This window comes from Anabas testudineus, chromosome 1 (assembly GCF_900324465.2).
Source record: "Anabas testudineus chromosome 1, fAnaTes1.2, whole genome shotgun sequence".
Lineage (NCBI taxonomy): Eukaryota > Metazoa > Chordata > Actinopteri > Anabantiformes > Anabantidae > Anabas > Anabas testudineus.
Genome location: NC_046610.1, coordinates 25,105,907 through 25,129,542, shown reverse-complemented (window position 1 = coordinate 25,129,542; position 23,636 = coordinate 25,105,907). Strand labels below are relative to the sequence as shown.

Here is a 23,636-nt window from a genome sequence, read left to right as displayed (position 1 = left end):
TCTGTCTTTGTAAAAACAACCATTTCATTTAATGAGTAACAAACAAACATTAAGTTGTACTGCAATAGAACTGTTCTTCCAATCAGTCAGAGTGTCAGATTTTATATGTATACTACAAAAAAGGCAAAGTAAGTTAGACAAACTTTTCCAATTAGACTGTCTGAGCCTCATGCCGGCAGCTGTGCTGAGATTGTCTAATAGGTAAAACATACTGTATATGATGAGCTGTTTCACAATGTGCATGCTATGATGGAAGATGAAAGACTGTACGTTTGTGTGATTTTACCCAGATTGCACTTAATTTTTGAATCCATCAGTGATAGCAGTACAGTATAATTAGTAATAATAACAGTGGCTGTATATGGGGAGTATGTATTTTTATCTTATTCTATTATGTTGGAGAGAAAAGTATTAAACTGAGAATTTTCTCTCTGATCAATTCTTTTATGCTACCTGTTGTGCAGTGACAATATTCATCACTTTCATGGTTAGAAACAAAGTTTTCAAAGACATTAGGCATTTATTCACACTTTGTTTTGTTAAACTGACAGCATAGTCAACTATTCTCTACATCCACTAGACAACAAAATACATAATGAACATTACATTTTAAATAGGTCAAAGTTTCCTAATTAATAATTGTTGAAAAAATTCCAAATGTGAAAAATGTATGTAATGTGTATGACACAGCTATTTAGATTCAGACTTTAGACAAACTCAAATCTGTGATTTGTTAATTTGCTTAAACCTTTACTTGTAAGTAAGTGATTTTCAGTGTTTTCACTGACTTGTGCACAGAATTCATATACGGCTTCCTCCCTAAATGGTAACAGTTGCATTTTAAGTAAAAAATGTCATAATAAGGAAATGTCATAATAAAATAATGATTTGGTAGTTATGTAATTATCAAAGTAATAACCAGGTCTTACAGTATAAAGTGCAAATGGCAAAAGATTCCTTTGTGTGTGTGTAGCCATTGTGATGGCACCGATTCTGGGACTTAAATATGATTACATCATCATGTACTTTTTGACATACCTTCTGGGCAATGCTGCCATCCTCCCCACTAAGAATCTAATGGAACCTGACAGGGGTCTAGGTTGCTTTACACTAATCTAACAACAAGTTGGACCATGGACAGATGTAATTCACTGCTTTCATGGAAAGGCATCAGTGAAATCAGTTTGCATAGTGCTGTAGTCTGGGGTGCTCATTTCGCCGGGGCTTCTGTTGGTGCTTGTCCTCTATAACCAAAACTAATCTTTATCCTCACTTTGAGTTGTTCAGAGTGTGTGCATGTATGAGCACATGTGAATGAAAGGAGAGAGTAATAAGGTTTTAAGTGTTCTCAGCTGAGAATTTACTGTAGTACTATTTTACATTTACATTGAAAGAATCAGCTACACTGAAATAAATCCAACTAAAATTATTGCCATCAGTAGAGTCTAAATCTGCATCTGGCTGACACATCGATGGCAAAAGGTTAAACTACAATGGATTGAACAAATTGATTAAAGAGTAACTAACAAGACAAAGAGATGATTCAGAACATACTGACAGAAGCTTGTGTAATCCCTTGGAAACTTAAAATGATACACTATTTGATTGCCATCTGAATTGAGCTGGAAAGTCTGAGTCCTACAGTGTATTGTGTGTAAAATCTGCTCCACTTTCAGAAGAAGCCATTGTTCTGGCGAATCTGGCAATTATCTGTAGCCTTTAAGGCCCACTTCTTAGTGTTCAGCCCACAGTGAAATCTCGCATGAACAAGTCCGTCCATGTCCTGTCTCTCAAAAGTTGTTTGTGTTTGTCAAAGCTGATTATTACATATTCATGTGTTTGGTCACTGAAGGTTTGTAATGAATCACCAGTGCAACGGTCATTCAGTTAGACATGTTTTAGCACCTGCTGCTATGCTACTGTTCAAAGGTTTGTGGTCACTCAGAAGTGTCCATGAAAACATACATGTTTTTAGCTTATAAATATTGCAAAGAGGTTTTCTAATGTCCAATATAGCATTTTAAATGAATAAACTTGCAACAACTTGCCATTGGAACAGAGTACAAGAATGTTTGCTGATGATGATCCTCTGTATGTCTATGTATTAAATCCAATAAAAATACAGCTGTTTCCAGCGAGAACAGATTTACAGCAATATTAAAGTCTAACCTGTATTCCTGACCAATGTAATGTTCTTTAAATCTTTTTTCTTTAATCAAGGACATTTCTAACTGATCCCAAGCTCTCAAACAGTGGGGTATGAGTTCCATTATCAACAATGTGTACAGTTTATCAAAGGTTTTAATATCAAAGCAACCTGTGGTTTTGCTTCATTACACTTACATGTCACATGCAGGAAGAGTGTTGTGGTGTCATAACCCAGCATGTTCTCTGCAAGAGCGGTGACACGAAATATTCCGGCAGACTTATACACGTGTTTGATTCCTTCCTCAGTCCAGCTGAGGTTGGAGTAGGACACGGCTGTGCCATCCCCAAAGTCCAACTGGATGTTTGTCCGCAAAGAGTCACCCTGAAACACAACACAGGAGGAATTCATTGAGCTACAGATGAACACTTATGTACAGACAATACATTTTCACATGAAACCCTCCTCACCACTACAGAAAGGCCAAACAAAATCATTAGGGGAGAGGGAAGAAGTAACACTGTAGGCCATCATACTCCATCAGCAGGTACACGAGGCACAGACTCAACTCAAGCTAAATTTTACCAAGCTACACTGTAAATACCCATTTTGAGCAGTGGAAAATGTCACTCCAAATTGTTATATGCTATTGCCTGTTGGGGTAACAGCATTACTGTCAATGATAGAAAAAGGGTTTGATATGACATGAATCAAAAATGCTAGCTCTTTAGCATCAGACACCATTCTTGCTTAGTCTTTACCAAAAGCAGTTAGGTTAAGGTTAGAGAAGCTCCAGAAAATAGTTATGTTATGGATAGATAAGCTTCAGTAATTTAGTTTGTGATACTTTGTGATACTGTTTATTGAGATATGGATTTTGCAAACTATTTCTGCTGCAGGGGGAAATTATCTAAGAATCTGCCATTTATTTAACCCAGTGCAGACGACCTCGATGACATTTACATAGATTTGATAGAGACCATTCTGGCCATTCTGCTGCCCCAAGTGACGTCACCGCTCATGCCTTCCAGCGAATTGATCTTTTAGCTTCAGAATATTTTAGGACAATTATTATAATAATGATATAAACTAATTTTTATTTAGTTTCACTCAACTCCTTTTCTGTGTTATGTCATCTACAGCCACAGCCTGTACTGGCTATCTATCTATTTATCTCTCTATCTATCTTTAGTATCTATAGTATCTTTACATGAACACTGTTTAATAATTTGACAGTTATTTAATACATTTTTCCTCATTAAAAAAATTGTAAATCACTTTAGATATGTTTAATATATGCCTGTTTAAAAAAATATTTTGTTATTACTGCAGTATTATTAGTAGTTAGTGAAATATTCAGATATGATGTCAGTAAGGTGTAGACAGACGCTCATTGAACTTAGCATTAACCCCGGTTAAATACTGAAATATGTTTACCTGGAAACTGTCTGAAACAGACACCAATGGCTGCTCTCTCCCACTGTTTGCTGCTGATGATATATAATTAACTGAAACAGAGATGTTTTTTAATATTTTGTGGTTCAGCAGGTCACTCTTTCACAATGCTGTGCAGCTTTTTATTTCAGGTTGTAGACCACAGTTTATCATTGTAGGCTTTGTTTATCTGACTCAGTGACTAGTACAGGATTTAGGTGAAGGACACAATTACACACCATAATAAAATCTTGATGTTTAGGTAACTGGATGAACTATACACAGATTACCTCCTAGTGGTTTTATGTTGTAGTGGACAAGGACCAGCATGGGAAAAATGTCATATTTAATTGACATTTTTAATTATATAAGCTGTCAGTCATACAGAATTTGAATGGTACACAGCAGTGCAAGCAAGTGAAGAGCCAGTTCACAAAATAATCAGCAGCAGGTTAATGATGTTCCAGTGAGTGTGTGACCCCCCAGTAGACGGTCTTCCACATCCACTGCCTGCACAATGCAGTCAGAGCAGCTTTTTCTTTTTCTTTTCTTTTTTTTTTTAACAATGTGGAAACATATTTGAGTGGTATTAAAATTAGACTGGGAATCTAATGTCAGTTTCAAAATGATGACTACCTACCTCCATGTATGACAAAGCAGCCCTGGATTTGTATTGTAACATTGGAGTTTGTCTTTCCCAAAGTAGGCAGGCTTGAATGACATGTTAGAGTTGTCACCTGGGCCTTCCTGTATGTAAAGCGGATCCATGTCCATTTTTCTTCTCTTACTTTCTAGACCTGACACCCACTTGGCATTGCCTTTGTTTGCTTTGTGGTTTAATTTTTGTTGGCCTTAGTTTGACATTCAGCTTTTATATTACAACCTTTTATGTCGCAATCTTTAAGCTGGTTTGTGAGCTTTTTAAATCTTTACTGACTGACAGCTTGACACCAGAATTGGCAAACAGCATCTCGTCATTGGTGTTAGGCTCTCTTCACAGATGAGCAAATTCACATTGAACACATGTGACAGGTGTGAATGAGTCTGGAGAAGCTGTGGTGAATGATATGTTGCCTGCAACATGATCAAGCATGACCAGTTTGGTGGTAGTTCATTGATAGTCTGGGAAGGGTTATCCTTTGTATTGATGCACCAAACACCACTAAGTACCACCACAGACTGTTCATTAGTTCACTGATGCCCTGATCCAGGTCTGGGAGGAGATCCCTGAGGACACCGTCTGTTGACTCACCGGGATCATGCCCAGATGTTGCCGAGTGTTCACACAGGCACACACATATATCTGAGTCACATTATGAGTTGCTGTGATGAAATTCACTGAACTTGGGTGAGCCTGTGATTTAAAATTTTTAACTTTGATTTTTAGTGTGATTTTGAATACAGCCTCCATGGATATATGATTTTTGATTCTACTAACTGTTATGTTATTTTGGTCTAAACAAATCATGCAATATACACTAGTAAAGATTTTCACCTTCAAGAATTTGTTCATCAAAATCCAAGTTTGATTTCAGTGTTCCCCTAATTAACAGAATACTATATGTTGGTGGCTAATTGTAGCAGGACATAGTTTTAGACTACAGCCTCCTATAGATAGGCACTGGTCAGGCTAGACCTATGATCCAGAATATCAGGCTATGGTATATATTCAGTGCAACCTTACTGAACTACAATGTGATTATCTACAGTATTAGATTTTTCCAGCAGACTAGAAATTTTAATTATAGCATGTAATCACCCATATGAGGATGGGTTCCCTGTTGAGTCTGGTTCCTCTCAAGGTTTCTTCCTGTTGCCTTCTCAGGGAGTTTTTCTTGCCACTGTCGCCCTCGGCTTGCTCATCAGGGACAATCTCATTTCATGATTCATACACATTCACTGTTCATGTACTGTTCTTTGGTTGTGTAAAGCTGCTTTGTGACAATGTCAATTGTAAAAAGCGCTCTACAAATAAAATTGAATTGAATTGAATTGAATTGTAGTTTAGTTATAATTTCACCTATTCCAGACTGATATACACACATAGATGACACACAGAGATGTACCAGAGCTCCAGGAGCAGTTGGCTTGAGAGAGCCCAATGTGCCACTATGATTGAACTGGCTGTAATGACTCATTCACTTCTAGCTCAGAATTAAGAAAACCACAAAAGAAAGCCATGTCGCTCAAGTAAGCTGCACACCAATACGCTCTCGCCTTGTGGAATATGTCTCTTCGTTTAAATGATCTGCCGACTTTTTGCAAATGTATGTTCATTTTCATCAACGTTTACACTACATAATTATAGTACTTGGATATAATTACATAGTCACATAATTATAGGTCTTTCAATTCCAGACTAAAAGTACTACTGTCTCTTGTGTGGTTTTATTAATGGTGGTTTCTAAAGTTTTTTGTCTGACTTGTTTGGCAGAAAAAAGTTTGTTTCATTAAAAAAGTGTCAGTCTATTTTGTTTTGCTCAAATGTAGCAACTGTTAATTAGTAAATTAAACAGTAAACATTAATTAATTAAAAAGTATGAAATTATGAAACTTCTTATGGAGTATTCTTGCAGATACTAATTCATGAGTAAAATAAATATTACATTCAGTTCTGATCATCTAGATGTATGTTAGTGAGCGTGTCCTTCAATTCTTTATGGGAAATGTATGTGGTTACTGTTGATAAAGTTAAATGTACATACACATATAACTGTGGGTTTTTCAGAAAAAAGAGTGTGTGTGTGTGTGTGTGTGTGTGTGTGATGTGTGTTTGCCTTTGCATGGTATGTGGGTCTTCAGCTGTCTCCATGTTTTCTCCTGGGAATCACATCTGGCACTCTCTGAGGATCAGCACACAGCTGCCACAGTGACCAAATCTGCACTTGCTTCCCACCACCACCCCCCCTTCCAGACCTGCAAACGGAAACTCCCAGCCTCCCCTTGGCACACTGTTGTGCAGTGCTACTGGGATCTTCATTTGTAAGACTGCATTACCATACCAGCTCCACCGAAACACACAGTAAAATGAAACACATGCAGTAAATCTGCAGTTTTTCTTCTCTTTCCTGTTCTTTTGCTCCTTCCATCCATTGCTACCTGACTCTCTTGTGTGAGAAAACACAGGAGGTTTGGCTGAGGTATCTGGAAATATTTCGTGTCACTTTGCCTAGAAAATGATATCTTTGATAAGTCACTGGAGAGAACACAGCTAAGAACGCGGTTTGACAGTGCAGCTATTGTTACGAGCTGTAATAAGCTGGCATGCAAACAAGACTCTGGCTCGGTGGCATGGATGTCACTCAGCTCTTCTCAGTCTGCTGTCCATTCTGTGTTTGCATTTGCTCTCTTTATCAGCCACAATGGGACTCACTAATCTGCATGACACTGATGCTGACCCCATCTCTCGAAATGTCAGTCTTTGTGTGTGTCTATCTCCCAGAGCAGAGCAGATCCAAACACATTATGGCTGGAGCCCTGAGGCTGGGACACCGGTGTTAGTTTGAAATTAAAAAATAGTCGCACAGGTTAACGAAGACTGGGATACACAAGGTTGGCATTTGTTTAGGTGTCGAACCTGAATCTACAATGTTGGCTTGATCAGCTGCGAATAATTTAACAACATTGTACTTTTGCATTTAGGATTAACAAGTGTGCAAAATCCAATCCCAGTACATATTAAATTTGTACTACTACTGAAAAAAATAAATCCATGCAATGCCCATCATATAGAAAAGTGCAAAGCAGCAATACACACTCATTGTTTCTTCCCTAGTGTTCACTGTGCATGCATATCCACTACACAGCTTTCAAGAAGCCTTATTATGCATCATTTTGTATGTATATTTTAATTATAATGCTCCACCAAAATAGTAAAAATACTGATTATTTTCTGTATTACAGGCCTTTATACTGTTATCTTTTAACACATTCTCTGAAAAGGTTAGTTTTAGTGTTGATCTCTTTGAGATCCTCTTCATCCTGAGCCTACTGTGTTCTGACCGGCCAGTTTGCAAAAGTAGACACGATCTCATGTGAGTGCAGTCTGTTTGACATTCCACTGCAGCACTGTCCAGAAGAGGCAGATGATGACTAGGGTCCGAGATGATATAGAAGCCTGAAATTAGTTCTCAGTGAAGTTGGAAAACATTATGTATTCCTGCAGATCTTTGAATTTTGATTCAAATTCCCACGGTCACAGACACAGAGCAGTGTGGTGGATTTTGTTGGTCAGTGAGGTGACAGTGCTGCCTGGATGGAAGGAAAATAAACAACTAATAAGGCAAAAACTACATTAAGGTCAAGTATAAGTTTAACAATCATTGTCATCACCACAGCCTTCCTTTTTTTCTCTTCCCCTAGTGTTCAGGCAGCAGGTGATGTCTGTCAAGAACCGAATTTTCCTGCTCAAAGTACCTACCCTGAGGTCACTGAGTCCAACTCATCTCTCCCTCAGCTTGAAAGGAATTTACAGATCTGAAGCAGGACACTGAGAAGCCTGTCCAGCACTGTGTCATGGGATAACCAGCACAGCACACTGTGCATGACCAGGTCTACACATTTTGTCTCACATTCTTGTCACAGTTCCTGGAATTTGCAATGATTGAGGGCTCTGGTCACGGTGAAGTTGACAATGCAGCTGCAAACCAGTTGCATCAGTGACTTGAGATCACAGTTCTTGAGGTTTGTAAGAAGAATCCCTTCATGATGAGCAGTGTAATGAGCAGTTTAACACTGATGCACACACTGCACGTCACTGGAACTAACAACTAACTCCTACCTCCTGAAATGTATTTGACATACCTTCTGGTTCCTAGGTTGCATTAGTATTATACATATACTGCCTACATATCCAGTTTTGCAGTACAACATTCATTTATGCCAGTACAAAATGAAAAAAGTCACTTCACACACAATGTCTTTTTTAAAATTTAAACAAAAAACAGCATCTCTCTCTGACCCTAAGTGCTTTTGCAATATAGCAATATAATACAATACAGCAGCTGTGCCATGACTTCTACTTTTTTTTATAGGGTTATAATATCTTAGTCAAGGGTTAAGGGCCATTCGGTCCTTGTATGACCGGAGTAGTGAAGGAGCTTGGTTCGCATTGCCGGTAGTAAGTCAGACTTGTTCCATGGTGCATGTTTGGACCTCCGACAGGGGTGCCCTTTGTCACCGATCCTGTTCATTACCTTTATGGTACAGGATTTCTAGGCGGCAGCCAGGGGTCGGAGGGATCCGGTTTGGGAATCACAGGATTCATCTCTGCTTTTTGCACTGATTGTTGTCCTGTTGGCCTCATCAGACCGGGACCTCCAGCAGGCACTGGGGCGGGTGGTTTGCAGCCGAAGTGTGAAGGGGCTGGGATGAGAATCAGCACCTCCAAGTCCCGAGGCCATGGTTCTCAACCGGAAAAAGGGTGGCTTGCACCTCCAGTTGGGGGGGAGATCCTCCCTCAGGTGGAGGAGTTAGTATCTTGGGGTCTTGTTCACGAGTGAGGGAAATAGGAGCGTGTGAGACTGACTACGGATGGTGCATCGGCAGCAGTAATGCGGTCGGTGTACCGGTCCGTCGTGGTGAAAAAGGAGCTGAGCCGAAACGGCCTGGGAACGCCTCGGTGTCCCCCCGGAAGAGCTGGAGGAGGTGTCTAGGGAGAGGGAAGTCTGGGCATCTCTGCTAAAGCTGCTCCCCCCGCGACCCGGCCCCGGATAAGCGGAAGAAAATGGATGGATGGATGGATGGATATCTTAGTCTTTCTTGAAACTGTCAGAAATTCTATGTGTTTATTATTGAGGTCATAGTAGGTGGGAAGTTGTACTGTAGTGCACACTTTTTTACATATTTTGACTTGATGACCAAGTGCACAATTACATTAGTCTAGATTGTTTCTGATATTTTTCCTATTAACTCATTTCTTGTAACTGAGTTAATAATGCGCAGTTAATATTTTAGCTGGCAATCCTCAGTAGTTGCACCTGCCATGTTTGATCACAATGTTCGTATGCAGGATATTCCATTGAGCTTTCCAACTGAGGCAGAAATAAGTTTCACAAAAAGATAACATGAGCAAGAATAACTGTAAAACATTTTTCTCCCTGGTTAGTGGAGTGTGACACAGGGAAGTGGCTAATAAGAATTCAAATTGACAAAACTGTTGTTTATCAAGTTCCAAATCAACAGGAGCTCATATTAACCAAGAAGAAAACAGTGCTTTTGAGCTTGTTCTCCTTGAACTAGTCAGTACTGAACTGAAGACATTATGTACCAATAGCCATACAAATTGGAACAGGGGATAGGACCGCAAAATCCTAAAATGAAACACTTGAATAGTTATAAATAAATCCTTTCAAGTTCTAACACCTTAAGGGGACAATTAAAAAGCTGCAACAAACCCTAAAATAACTGCTGAAAAATCTCAATTTTTTTGTGGGAAACAAATGTGATCTCCCCGATGAAAGATCAAAATTCAAGCGTGCAGTCACTAGCATCTACTCTCCAACTTAAGCACTCCGCTGGCAAAGCTTTAGATACTTGAGCTGTGCCAGCAAAAGCGAAGCCAAATCTGATTCATGACAACACCGAACCAAGACAGAAGGCAGTTTATCCAAGGATGGGAAGTCAGTGCTCACGCTGTGATTTACCATTTGATCTGCTGCACTTGTTGATCTAAAAATTAATCAGTCACAGAAGACAAAATGAGATGCATGCATGGAATACACTTTAGGTCAGGCTTTAAGTTTGCATCGTGCAGCGTTGTAGTCAGAAAGTATGTATTTTAACAATAAAATGTTTTCTAAATCTAGAAATGAATCAGTTACATAATTTATTTTACTTTGCTAATAGAAAGTGTGAAAATATTGACATGTAAATAATTAAAAAAATATTTAAAATAATTAAACCAATACTTTCCAGCTAGGGTCAATAATGAAGTCAAAACAAAATACATATTCTAAAAACTGTATGTAGCCAAATAATAATCAACAGACATGCAGATATTTTTTGTGAGTCTCATGTTAAATTGAATTATTAGAATAGCAATAGTTTGCAGCATTAATACATTTAAAATTGTTTGGAAACCTCTTTAACAACCCACAGTAATAGATTTCTTTTTACTAAACGCCCCATTGCATTGTCAACTTTCATCTGTCACTGCAATCTATAGTACTAAGACAAATGAACACTTAAGTGTAGCCAACTAAATTTTTATTACAAGCTAATACACTTAGCTATTAGAAGTATATCAATTGATCACCAGGCTCTCTGTCGCTCTCTAAACTGGAGCTTTTAAGGATTAGCCCCCTAAGAAGAGAATAAAAACTTTGAATGTCCATTCTTAATACTACTGTATGCACAGTTATAATACTGTATGTATAGATATAATACAATGTTTTTATCATTGATTGAAAATTTGTTTTTAGTCGATTACTAGCCTACTTCCAATATAAAAAGATGCTTCTGAAAAACCTAAATCATAATATTTATTGATTGAGATTCCTATCATAATCTTCATCTGCTGGCCTGCTGGTTGTTTGCCTACCTAAGCCTCCTCCTTTGGGAAAGCATTGACCATACAGTATATACTATATATTGCTTAAGCACCCAAATTTACCGACACAAGTTATTTTATTATTGTCCAACAAAGCAGCAAATCTTTCTTGTCTGTATGTTATCATTGATGCCCATTTTTATCCAACTGAAACTTGAGGAAGAGTCTCTGAGCTTATGGTCTCATGTGTCATGAATGAATGGGCATGGTCCCACACATGGTTCTCCTGTAGGTTAACATGGCCGTGACCTAACTTCCACGCTTTGTAACATTGCTTTTTTTTTATGGTCCCATGGCATGGTCCCACACAGTGGCAGCTCTCAAAGGAGGACAAAGGAGCTGTTGTCTCGGCAAAATTTGCCTGAAACATCCTTGTGCACATCCTTATAGAACTGTGCAGGTGAGTATTTATGTCTGGGTATGAGAGGTGACACCACAGGAGTCAACTGATCAGTGCAAAAATTCTGTTGTGTTCAGTCTGTTGTTACCTGCTGTGCAGCTAATGCTACTTGTGATGAAGCACAAACAGCAGGAGATGAATTAGTCTGAGGACTTTTTCTGCTCTGTCTCTACTGATTATTAAAGTGGATGTATGTTTTATATACAAGTGACAAGTCTGATCCAATCCATGTGTGGGATAACCAGGATTTCTTTAATATTTATAATGCATTTGGTGCAGGATTTCTATTATTCTTAGCATCTTTCACATTAAAAGACTAGTTTACAGTTGCTGAAATGTTTTTTTTTTTAAACACATGACTCTCCTGTTAATACAGGTTATTGCTTGCAATGACCTGTATTTGAATGCAGAAGTGCCCTGCAGCCTTTTTAATACAACCTTTTATTCAACTTTACTCTTTTTTTACTTTCCTTGCACTGCAACTCAAAAGAAGGACAAAAAATAACTTGATATCAACTTTATTTAATAATACTCACATTAGCGTTAAATGTTTCACATCCACAACTGAATACATTTTGCACATAACAAGGACTGTGAATGTCAGCTCCATAGTATGGGCTGTGGGAAAGTATTTATCAGTGGTCAATATCAGGAGAACCAGATGACATCAGCTCCAGGCTCCTTAAATCCTGCGCAGATGAACTGTGTAGAGTTATGGAGCGTTTTTCTTCAATTCAAATGAAGACACTGGAGAGAGTGGTCCTAGGCCGTCTTCACTCCATGGTGAGCTCTACAATGGATCCGCTGCAGTTCACCAACTGGCCTGCTATCTATCTGTCACCTGGAGAAGCCCAGCATCGCTGTGAGAATGTTGTTCTTTGGCTTGTTGGCGGAATGGATCCTTGACTGCAGTACCTCACAAATCAGCCCCAGTTTGTGAGAGCCCGGGTCTGTGTGACATCCTGACCTGCAGTGTGGGGATTCCCCAGGGGACTGTCCTGGCCTCCTTCCTCTTCACACTTTACACTGCAGACACAACATGGACGGCAGTGTTCTGGAGAACTTCTCTGATGATTCTGCATTTGTTTTGCTCATCACCTTCATCAACCACCTCCTCATCTACGCGGGACAGCTATGTGCTGGGCTGTCCTTTGGACTCAGCGAGGGAGGTGAGGAATGGAAGGGTTCTGGCCAAACTAGCGTCTATGCTGGTTGCAATATACTGTAGTCACTTTACCTGGTATGTATTTATTTACCCATCAATGTTCATACAATGTACATGCACATAGGCACATATTGTACACATTTACAGTTCTTGTAGCTTTATAGTCCTATTCCATATGCACCAATTAATATACTGTTAGAGTTGCGTTGTTTGGATGTAGCCTTATTGCTGACTCAAATGTTTTGTAAGCCTCTGGAGAAGAGTCCTGACAATAGTTTTCACTAGAGAGTCACTGTTGAGTTTCACTGAGCCACAGGTAGCTACAGCAAGAAAATGTTGGATTTAGCTTGTTGCCCTTGCAGTCATTTGTGCAATACCATTGTACTGCATTAATGTTCTCATATAGTTGGTTGTATTTTGAGCGATGACGATCATCCATGTGCATATCGATCACACATTTAACCATAATTTGAGAAATACCAATCTTGCCTATATATTAGGATTGCTGTAACTTTTCTTTCCTCCGCTCACACATGATGCACTGTAAACTCCAAGTAATTTTAATTAATAGAGAGAAAATGAAGTGAATTTCTAAGTGTCTCAAATGCCCTCTGTCTATTTCCTTTGATGCCAAATATGGAACAGCAGTAAAATTCTTCTTGACTTGTTAGAGATTTGGTGGGTTTCATTTATGCACAAGCTAATAACATCTCTGCCAACCGCTTAGTAAAAAGTGAGTCACTTTACAAAACCCATCTGTAGCTGTAATCATTGCTTCCCAAACAATACAAAACCACTAAATGTTCCTTGTGACAATGCGTACCATATCGTATTCTAAAACATATGTCAACATATATCAAGATTTTTTCTTCATTTTGAAATATGGATGTGTGCCACAGAGTCATCTACTCATTAAATATTTAAGGCCATTTGCTCTCCCCAAGAAATACACCCACTGCAGCCTTCATGAATATAAATTAAACTCTGAATTCGTCTTGAGAATTTTCTCAGATAGTCAAATAGGGTTGATGCCACAAGGATTCGTTACCCCACCCCTCCCTTCTTCATCACTATCATCCACTGATCGTGATAGTCATCCACTCCCCAACCCGCTGTCCATCTCTTGCATGAGACAATCCTTCTCTCAATGAAAGAAATGGGCCTCGATTCCTAATTTCACCACACAATAATATGACAACTAGACGTCGATAAGATCTCGGGGGGCTTGTACGATAGCAGGGGAAATACTTCTGTTGCTAACACCCTGAAGCCTCCAGTTAATAATCAACCATATTCTGCTTTAGAAAAACTGGAGGCAGTTTGCTAGTGACCAGGGAGCATGGCAAGTCAGGACACTGTGGTTCTCACTTACTAACAAAGTGTATGGTGAGGTCTTTCACTTCTGCCTCTAGCTCAGAATTCTAACATTGCATTGATCATTTTGAGCTATTTGACTCTTAAGTGTTTAAAATGAGATAACTCTCCAAGAAATCAACACACTGTACTGTAACTTCAGCCTTTGTGCTTCAGGGTATGATAAACTATATGTTCCAGTGTTTATTAGACACAACAAAACAGCTTCAGCTGCACCGTGTCTACTGGATTTCAAAGGCAAAGTCAACTGTTCTCCAGTTGACTTTACAATAATTCCACTGCTCGCTTGATGTCAACATTTCAGTTGGTCCAGTAATGTGGTTCTCTCCTCCGCACTCTGTTTAGAATTGAACCTGACAGTTAACTTTTTCAATCTAACATTTAGTGTCTGAAAGATTACGTGTAATGGGAAAAGCACAGTTTTTAATGAGTTTTAGTTAGATGTTGGGTTCAGATTAAATTGTAATTTGGTCTGGCTTTGGACCAGTGTCTGCCTATTGAGTATGTAGGGTTTCTAAAGTGGTCAATAAGGCCCACTGCCTAGCTTGTTTTCCAAAATACTCCAACCCTACTGATTGCTGATCACTTAGATCTGGTGTGTTCAGTCAATCAGAAGCTGAAAGGTACTAATTTACTTTGTCTTCTCTCACTCCACCCTTGTGTAAGATAGAATTTTTCTGCTTAAGATTGATTTACCACACTCTGTCCAGGCAATTAGCAGTGGGTACTGCATAAATAATTAAAGGCAGTGCCAATGCCCAGGACAGTGGGCATTGATGACCAGGTTTTGGGACCTGTGATGTAAGATATAGTTTCTTCTTTCCCCTATCACAGCCACAGAGTTAATGCATCCAGCATTAATTAAAAATACATTGCATAAATAGGTGGTTTATGAAAGTTTGTTGTGGTCTTACCTCATCCAGTTGCACCAGAAAGGTGACGTTGTTTCCCATGTTGGCAGTGAGTTTACCATCTTTGGTGGTCAGTAAGAGTCCTTTGGGAGGTCGATTGGGGCACTGCTGCTTTCTGGCCGTGTACATTTCTTTAACTCCTTTAGTGCAGTTATTCAACACCACCTTACGATATCTTTGAAAGAACACGAGTTGGACTTCAGAGTTGTTTTCAATTGCATTCTGTGTCAATTTCTAGTTAAGTCTGTACATTATTTTAGTTCTTAAAGTAATCCTTAAAATGCTATAGTGGTTATGGTTTGTAGACAGTTTGGTTGAACTAAAGTGTTGTGCCACTAGAACAATGCTTGAACAGCTTTGCTGTTCAAAAATATACTAGATGACAACTGACAAGACAAGCTGTGTCAGAAGATGAGACATTTTGTAAAGCTTAATCCCAGCAATATTGAATACCACACTGCCAGTGTGATTAGGTTTTGCAAGGTATCCTTCCCTGGGGAAACCTCGCAAAAAACAAACTCAGTAGACGTATCTTGCAGGCACAATCTTCTGGCAAAAAGACATTAGCTTTTTAATAGTGTGGCTAATATTAGCTAACATGGCTTTGGAACTAATATTTTCTAACATGCCACATTTCTTATATGACATTGTGCAATTCTCCTGTAATTACCACTCTTTGGCCTCAATAGCTACTGTTCATCCAATGTTACCGTATACTGTATACTTTTTAAGTAAGTAAAAGTATCAATATCACATTATACAAATGCTGCACTGAAAAATACAGGACTTGATAATTATGGGGCTCTTAAAGTGCTGTAAAATTATAACTTTTGTATATTTTCTATCTATTGTGTTTATTTGCAAATAATGGGTTTGAATGGCATCTATCTTTTCCTCAGCTGTTGTGTAGTTTTTCACTCCTAATAGTATGTTTGATTTCTGTGTAAAATCAAATTAACTAGTAGCTATATCTGTTTATTAGTCAGTATTTCTGTAACTGTACTTAGTAACTTTCCCGTCACATAAGAAAAATACATAGGAAAATATATATCATACAAAATAAATCTGACAGTTCTTACCCTGTGCTGTTGAGGTAGTTTTGACCCTGGCTGCAGCTTCTGGACACAGAGGAGGGATTGAACCAGAAGGCAGGCCGACAGTTCCCGTCCCCGCGCCGCTCGTATCCATAATCACTGTGAGACAACAAAGCACAGTCTCACTGGACCAGATCAATATCACCATGTGAAAAGGAAGATATTGTCATACAGTGTGTTCCACATCTTATCTGTCTCTTCATAACTTGTGACCAGGGAACTGTCTGTCACTGAGGGGCATACATTAATATGTATTGATCAAGGCCACTGTTGACACAGCAGTGTGAAGCTGTGTGTATGAAAACACACCCCACATGAAGTTGTTGTTATCATACAAAGGGATGACTAGTTCTGCTTGTTAGCATTTCCAATCTAAACACGATTTACATCTAATAAAGCAAGGTAAGCAAACGCTTACTCTAATAGTTGTCATGAACCTGATTAATTAATTAATGAATTACCAAGAAAGAACAAATGAACAAAGCCTGTGGCTGACCAGTCCAGTTTAATTCTGTGATTACGATGCTGTGAACTATTCATTAACAAACTGTTACAGCAGATTGTCTGCACAGGTGCATATGTGAAACATGGCAGACTTTCAGGATGATTCCAGTCTGGCACAGAACAGCCAAAAGCATAGTTTAAGAGTGAGGTCAAGTATAACAATGCTATACTAGGTGTGGACTCAAGATTGACATTGTGGATGACTTCAACATGAATTAGTAAATTACCATGAATCTATTTCCCATATAGACAGAAATCTGCTGCCTGTATGGAACAAAGAGGGGCTATAGATAGTATAGGAACAGACCTACATAATCAAATGACTGTAATTGTTGGTGAATTATTTCAGGAGAGAGAACAGACACACCTAGTGACTTCCTGAAGTGCTATTTAATGTGTTTAATTGAACTTAAGTAACCAGGTTATAGTCTGCTTTCACGAATAAGCCGATTTCTTAACTTTCATGGAAATCTGGTTTATGTAATCAGGCTAGGGGATTTTGGAAACCTGTTTTCTCCAGGTACATTTCCCCTGCAGAACATAGATTTGTGTATACTATGTGTATACACATTATTAGGTTTCAAATCAACTTTTGACAAGAGTGCATAACGAGTGGTGCAGTCATGTCTGTCCAAAGCCTAGCTAAAATTGAAACACAAAGTGACCTTTAATGCCATTTTCACATATGCACTCTATGCATGCTATGTCTAGAGGTTCAGATCCGGACATTGCACGGAGTTGTGCATTCACCCAGGTAAAGTCTGGAGAAGTTTAGGGTGTCAGTGTATGTGTAGAAGCAGCTTAAGAAACCTGCCATATAGGTGAGGATGTGGTCCCTTATATAAAACACATTTCCTCATTTGCAATGACCTTGAAAAAACTCCAGTAAAGGCACTCCAGTGATTTTACACACCCTGGTTTTAGCGACACAATGTTTAACATGACATCCAATAATATCATATTATTAAAATTATAACACAAATTTCAGATATACAGTATGTACATCGCTTTCAAAACATTAGAACTGGATCAACCATGATATGCTTTTACTCAACATGCTGTTGAGTGCAACATTAGAATAAAGGATTACCGTCATAGATTTAGGGTGCTTTTATACCTGCAGGCTTTAATCCAATTAAATCAAATTCCAGTCCGTTTTCCCTCTTGGTGCAGTTCGTTTTTTCTGGTGTGAACACGGTAACCACACTCGAGTGAGCACCAAAACAACCACACCAGCACCAAACGCTATAAATCGCATGATTTGAGGACTTTAGGTAGTGTGTAGATTTTCCTCTTTTTTGTTTGTCCACCAAAAACATGCTGTCTGATTAATGGAGGACAAACGTGGAGACGCGAGGAGGTGAAGTGTCTCACAGACATTAGGTCTGATGACTCTGCAGGCGATGTAACGTAAAAAACAGTAACCAACGGGATGACCAATCCGTGTTAACATTCATAGTGAACTCATCTCCCTATTGTCACACAAATGTACAGTAGTCCACAACACTTCACCTTCTTCCTGTATTTACTTTTTCTGTTCCAGGAAGCAGCTTCTTCTGTCAGTATCCAACTAAAATCTTTGGAAGCATTTTGGAAGCATGGCTCAAAGTAAGTATCAGATGACTTATTTGTTGCATGTCCTGTATACAGTATATGGGTTTCCAATAACCAGGTTTAAACTTGTTCCCCAATGACAGCTCCTATCTAATTTCTCTGGGTAACCAGGTTACTTATTGCAAATGCAGGTAAACACAATCATTGTCACCATAAAGTTTCTGGCCAGCATAGTTTCTATCACAAAATGCTCTTTGACTTTTCCATCCACAACGAAACTGCATTCCACGTCAGCTAGAGCTGGATTGATTCCCCCTTTTTAGGTGTTCTTGATGCAGATAAGAGTTTTATTAATGTTTGGTTGGATTGGCAGCTAACACTAAATGAGCAAATTCACCAGTTTGTTTAAACCTTACCAAACGGGTTTTGTCTGGAGCCAACTTTAAATTAATTTACTAATTGAGATCAGGAAGTATCTAATTAAAGAATAAGTAAACAAGACAATTAATTTGACTGAGTGTTCAATGCCAACATGTGCTTTTTTGCAACATTTTGGTTGGTATTCAGAAGAAGGGAGGTTGATTTTCCAGTTTTATGCTTTGGTGAATCAACTGCATGTAATTTATATACCAAATAATGACAGAATGGCATTCTTTACAAGCGGTTGTCTGCTATGCTTAGCACAATCATTTCATACCAGTCTAATTAAGTATGCACTTGAGCTGAACATGTGGCAGAAAGACTCTTCACACACCTCAAACTGCGTTAAAGGATTTGAGCTTTTTCCGGTATTGATGCTCTTTAAAATCCTCATTTTAGAATTTTAAGCATGAACAAATAATTCCCCACAGAAAGAGTAAGCACGCAAGATAGACAGGCAGAACTCGGACTCAGACACAGGAGGAAAATAAAAACAAAATTTACACTAGTTCAATTAGCACTCACTCGCTGACCTTCTACAAACAGTCTTTATGTAAAGGCTGTATGTTTTCTGCTCTCTGTCATTACAAGATAAAAAAAATGCAACTATTGAGGATTTGCATACAAATTGAAACTATTTACACATACACACACACACACACACAGACACACACAGAGAGTCAAGCTTGCGGAGAGATGCCACAGAGACAGACATTATGAGCAAATTGTGTAAAACGATCCCAGACTTATCAGATTATTGGAAAACACCCACATAAATGAAGTAAATTAATGAGACCCATGAATAGCATATGCAATGGATTCCACTTAAATGGCTGCGAATTGGATTCCAGGATGAAACACAGTTTTGTATAAAACACCTCATCTTGTCAGGAGCGCATGCTTCAACTTCTGCCCTGTTAATTAACTGACCACAGAAGATGACACACCCCACTTAATGCTGAGGAATAACTCACCCACTTTAATATTCTTAGTAGTAACCATCCCTAGCTGGTGATTTTGTCTGTGTTAGTGTAATATAAGCCATCACTGCACTGATGAGATGAAAGAAATCTAATCTAGATCTAGCTAATTTTCTTCATAATACATGTACATCTGTATCCAGTCTGCAGGTTTACTGACAAATGTGGTTATTAGAAAGCCATTAGAAATGACACTATACAAATAAAACTGAAATGTGCCTGCTTTTCTCCAATGTCAGATTATAAATACCAATCGCACAGGTGAATGTGGTTCAGTTGGTAGACCTAAAATGCTTGAACGGCAGGGATAGTGATTCCCGGTTGCTGGTTAAAATGGTCTTGGTAAAGACATTGAAACCTCACCAAATATGTGAGGTTTCCCCATGGTGGTTGATAAAGTAAAATCATTACTATTAATAGAGATTGAAGTGGTGTACTGTGTGTGATTGTGCAATTAAAGCAGGTAAGCTAGATCTACTCTAAAATGCATACATTGTTTGAGAGGGTAGCTATTTTTAAGGACGTCAGTGCTCTCTTTATGCTATTTGATTGGGTGCAGCATTAACCTAAATGACCTGCTGAGCCATTCACACTTGGAAGCTGTCCAGTAGAAAATAATTAAAGAACTAGATGAACAACTACCACAGTAATACTCTACATGCACAACGGTGTCGTAGAACAAATCCAGGTGTTAATGAAGTTCCTCTTTAACAGACAACGGACGGAAACATAATCTTTGCTTCACAGTTACGAAGAAAGGAGCTATTGTACAACAGATTAACTTACCATTCAAAATCATGAGCTCGGCAAATGCAGGACTCAGCTGAGAGGATTCTGGAGTAGTCTTTTCCCAGCATGCAGTAGTTTCCAGCCCTGCGCTTCATGTAAATCTGCTTTTGTCCCATCACACATGGCTCACCCTGTGGGTACAGCAAGCACCATAAGCACAGCGAGTTGTATTGTTTTTTTACTTTAACACAGTCAGTGGTAAATATACATGTGCTTTCATCCATGCATTATGTATACCGCTTATCCTACAGAGGTAGCAGTACACACACTTATGAAATATTTTTGTGTTTACCTGGTTGTGCAGGTGCCAGGTTTGATAGTCTTCCTCTGTGCATTTCCTGTTGAAGATGGACTTGTAGTCTATTTTGATGAGCTGCCAGTCAGAACGGTGGCTGAAGTGGCCAAAAAAGCTAATGACAAGAATAATGATGCAATTACTTTAAATTATAAGCAACGCAACTACACATGCATGTACTGAATGTGAAGTTTAGCAATTTCTCCCAACAAGAAAAAGTCTGAGTGGTCACAAAATGATACAAATTTTAGGTTAAATGTGAACCAGGAAGTTGGTCTATAAACCAAGATGGATGCTTAGAATGGATGTTTGAGTAACAATTACTTTCATCTTGCTTTCAAAAAGTGTTTTGCTACTGTTTGTTTAAAATGGTTTGTGTAAAGGTCTTCATCATGTTTCTTGTCCTCTTTGACTTATTTTTAGTTCTCATTTCTCAGTATTTTTTTCTAGTTAAGGTTGTCAATCTCATCAGTAATTACACAACTAAGTAAACCCTGAAAACAGTTTGGGTTATATAACATTCAATAATTCTGACAGTTCTAATGTACAGTACACAGGACCCAATTGGAAAAAAAGGGGATCAGAGAAGGCCAATTATTTCTGTCTGTAACAAGTGCTCTAACTCCAACACTCATAAAGGTCATTGAAGTAGTGCCCCTATTGCATCAGGCATCTGCTGAAATAGCACCCTAAGAGGTTTTAACTTAATATGGGCAAATAGTGCCCCTGTGGTGTCAGGCAACTCTTGAAATAGCATCAAAATAGCAGCTAGCATTATGGACTTAAAGAGGCGATGTAAAAGTGGCTCAAGAACTAGGAACTTGGATGGCAAATAAATAAACACTGGTTTCTGCACTATTCACATCATCACAGTTTGGTTTGGGTTTAGGAACAAAAAGAACTTGTTAGGATTAGGCACAATTGCTACATGGTAAGACTAGGCTAGTAAAACAAAGATTGTGGTTAGGGTTAATATAAAACCTTCTTTAATGTAACTGAAATTATGTCATTATGGTTATAAACAACATGATAAAATAAATAAAAGCATAATAAATAAGTAAAGTGTTGTTTACCAGTGAATGACAAACTACAACATTTCACACTGGTCTCTAGCTTCTGCCTACTGTGGTAAGTATCTGGGTTTTGAGACACAACCAACCACCCCAACCTCCACTGTAAGCTGACTTTATGCACAAAATACTATGTCACCCAACATTTTTCTTTGCTTGCCTAACTATAATACAGCAGGCTGGTCATAATAAACTGTGCAGCATATAGACTTATAATTGACAGAAGAACAGTCTTCTGTTTGACTGGTATGTTTATATTATAGAGCCATTAACAAGTGATCAAACCCATTTATCAAGTGATCTAATATTAACAAAGGTCTGACTAATAAGCTACATGACCCATTAACTGCCTCTGAGAAATGTGGCTTAATCAAGACTAAATACCACAGAGCTTTGAATGGGTTCCTTCATTAAGGGTTCTCCGTCCATCTAGTCTCTGTGTGAGTACAGAATAAATTAAGTAAAATAACATTCACCTTTGAATTCCTGCAATACCCCCAATATTGCCTACAAGAACACAGAAATAACCTACAGCACTTAACACATCATTTGTCCCTTTTTGCATTTTTCTGAACTTACGTCATAATTTGGTTTTCGGCTCCAGCCTCCACCAAGACTCCATCCACAAAGAGAGGGACTGAGGAGAAGCTATGTTGGTTCCACTGCCTCCCCTCGTCAAAGCTGACCCTGTGCATGTGTGTCAGAACACATTACCATCACAAACCCAGTCACAGCGATGGCACGGAAACAGACTGTCTCTTTTAGATACTGGTCATAGGGGAGGGTTTAGGTGGGGATCAGAATGACTGGCTTGTCTCGACAGACAAGTCTCAAGGTCTCTGTGCAATTAGTTACTGTAGTGTTGGGTAAATATCAAAAGGCGGAGTATTAAAAAGATATTTAAAAGACAGTCTGTCATGTTATCAAAGCAAATGTGCACAAAAATGGCTTCCAGGGCACCTGAAAATAAATATATATTAAAGTCATGTTTGGGTGTCAAAACAAGGGACAAGGCAATGTCACAGATCCTGGCTAAAGTCTACACGAGTGGTAAAAAAAAAAAAAAACAAGACCAGAATAGAACAGTTTCATGTTTGACTACAAAACTGTAGCAGGAGAACGAGACAGCAAAAAATTGGACAGCTTTCATCACTGAGGCCGGGCTCTATTGATTCTGACAGCTTATCAACACTGGTGGTGAAGTGAGAACAACTAGGAGTACCTGAGTGTGACATGGGTGAAAACACTGCAGAGGCCTGTGCTCGGAAGAAAACCCTCAATACTGCCTCTAAAATCCCAATCGCTTTCATTTGGCTAAAAGAACTGACAACTACAAATAGCGTTGACGTGCATCTATTATGAGATCCAGGCTGTGAAAGTGTTCAACTTACCAGTGGCTGAGAAAGCAATACTGTTCCGTCGCCGTTGTACTGTGGCTGTAAAGATACACAGGCTTCTTTCTATCTGTCCTTTTTTTTTTTTTCCGCTTCCTCTTCCATCACTCTTAAATTGGTTGGAAGACAAAAACCCAGCAGGCTACACTTGACTGGCTCTAAAACTAATTTCAAAATTGTTGCAAAAGCGACTGGAGAACAGATCTGGTCTCACTTGGATTAGCCTGCACTGAGGCAAAGCCTAGGCACCAGATTTGGCAGGGTGAAGGCAACGTGTTAATGAAAACACTAAAAGGAGGAGGAGGGAGGGTGGATTCAGACTGCTGGCTGTTAATGATAAGTGGCTTGAAAAAAAAATCTTTCAAATTAGATTGCCTATGACTTTTTTTTAAAGAGCCACAGTCAAAGAGCATCAGTAAACGGATCGAGTGTCATATATAATATATACATACTCATCTTTTTGGATCGTAAGGTTTGAAGTAAGCTAAAAATAGCTGAAAGGAATTCGGAAAGCAATTTAAGGAAGGAAAAGTATCCAAAAAAAACTCTGTAAATGG

The 23,636-nt window shown here is 38.7% G+C and overlaps 1 protein-coding gene across 1 annotated transcript in view; it reads right to left on the bottom strand.

The window, feature by feature from the left end:
• sorcs3 (sortilin related VPS10 domain containing receptor 3) overlaps positions 1 to 23,636 on the bottom strand; it is a 189,500-nt gene that overhangs the window by 17,058 nt on the left and 148,806 nt on the right. Inside the window, exons 14-19 of the mRNA XM_026358764.1 lie at positions 22,265 to 22,372; positions 20,613 to 20,730; positions 20,318 to 20,451; positions 16,059 to 16,172; positions 14,983 to 15,154; positions 2,344 to 2,530 (exon numbers count right to left, since the gene is read on the bottom strand). Of these exons, the coding sequence (XP_026214549.1) occupies positions 2,344 to 2,530; positions 14,983 to 15,154; positions 16,059 to 16,172; positions 20,318 to 20,451; positions 20,613 to 20,730; positions 22,265 to 22,372 (833 nt within the window). The remainder of the gene's footprint in view (positions 1 to 2,343; positions 2,531 to 14,982; positions 15,155 to 16,058; positions 16,173 to 20,317; positions 20,452 to 20,612; positions 20,731 to 22,264; positions 22,373 to 23,636) is intronic.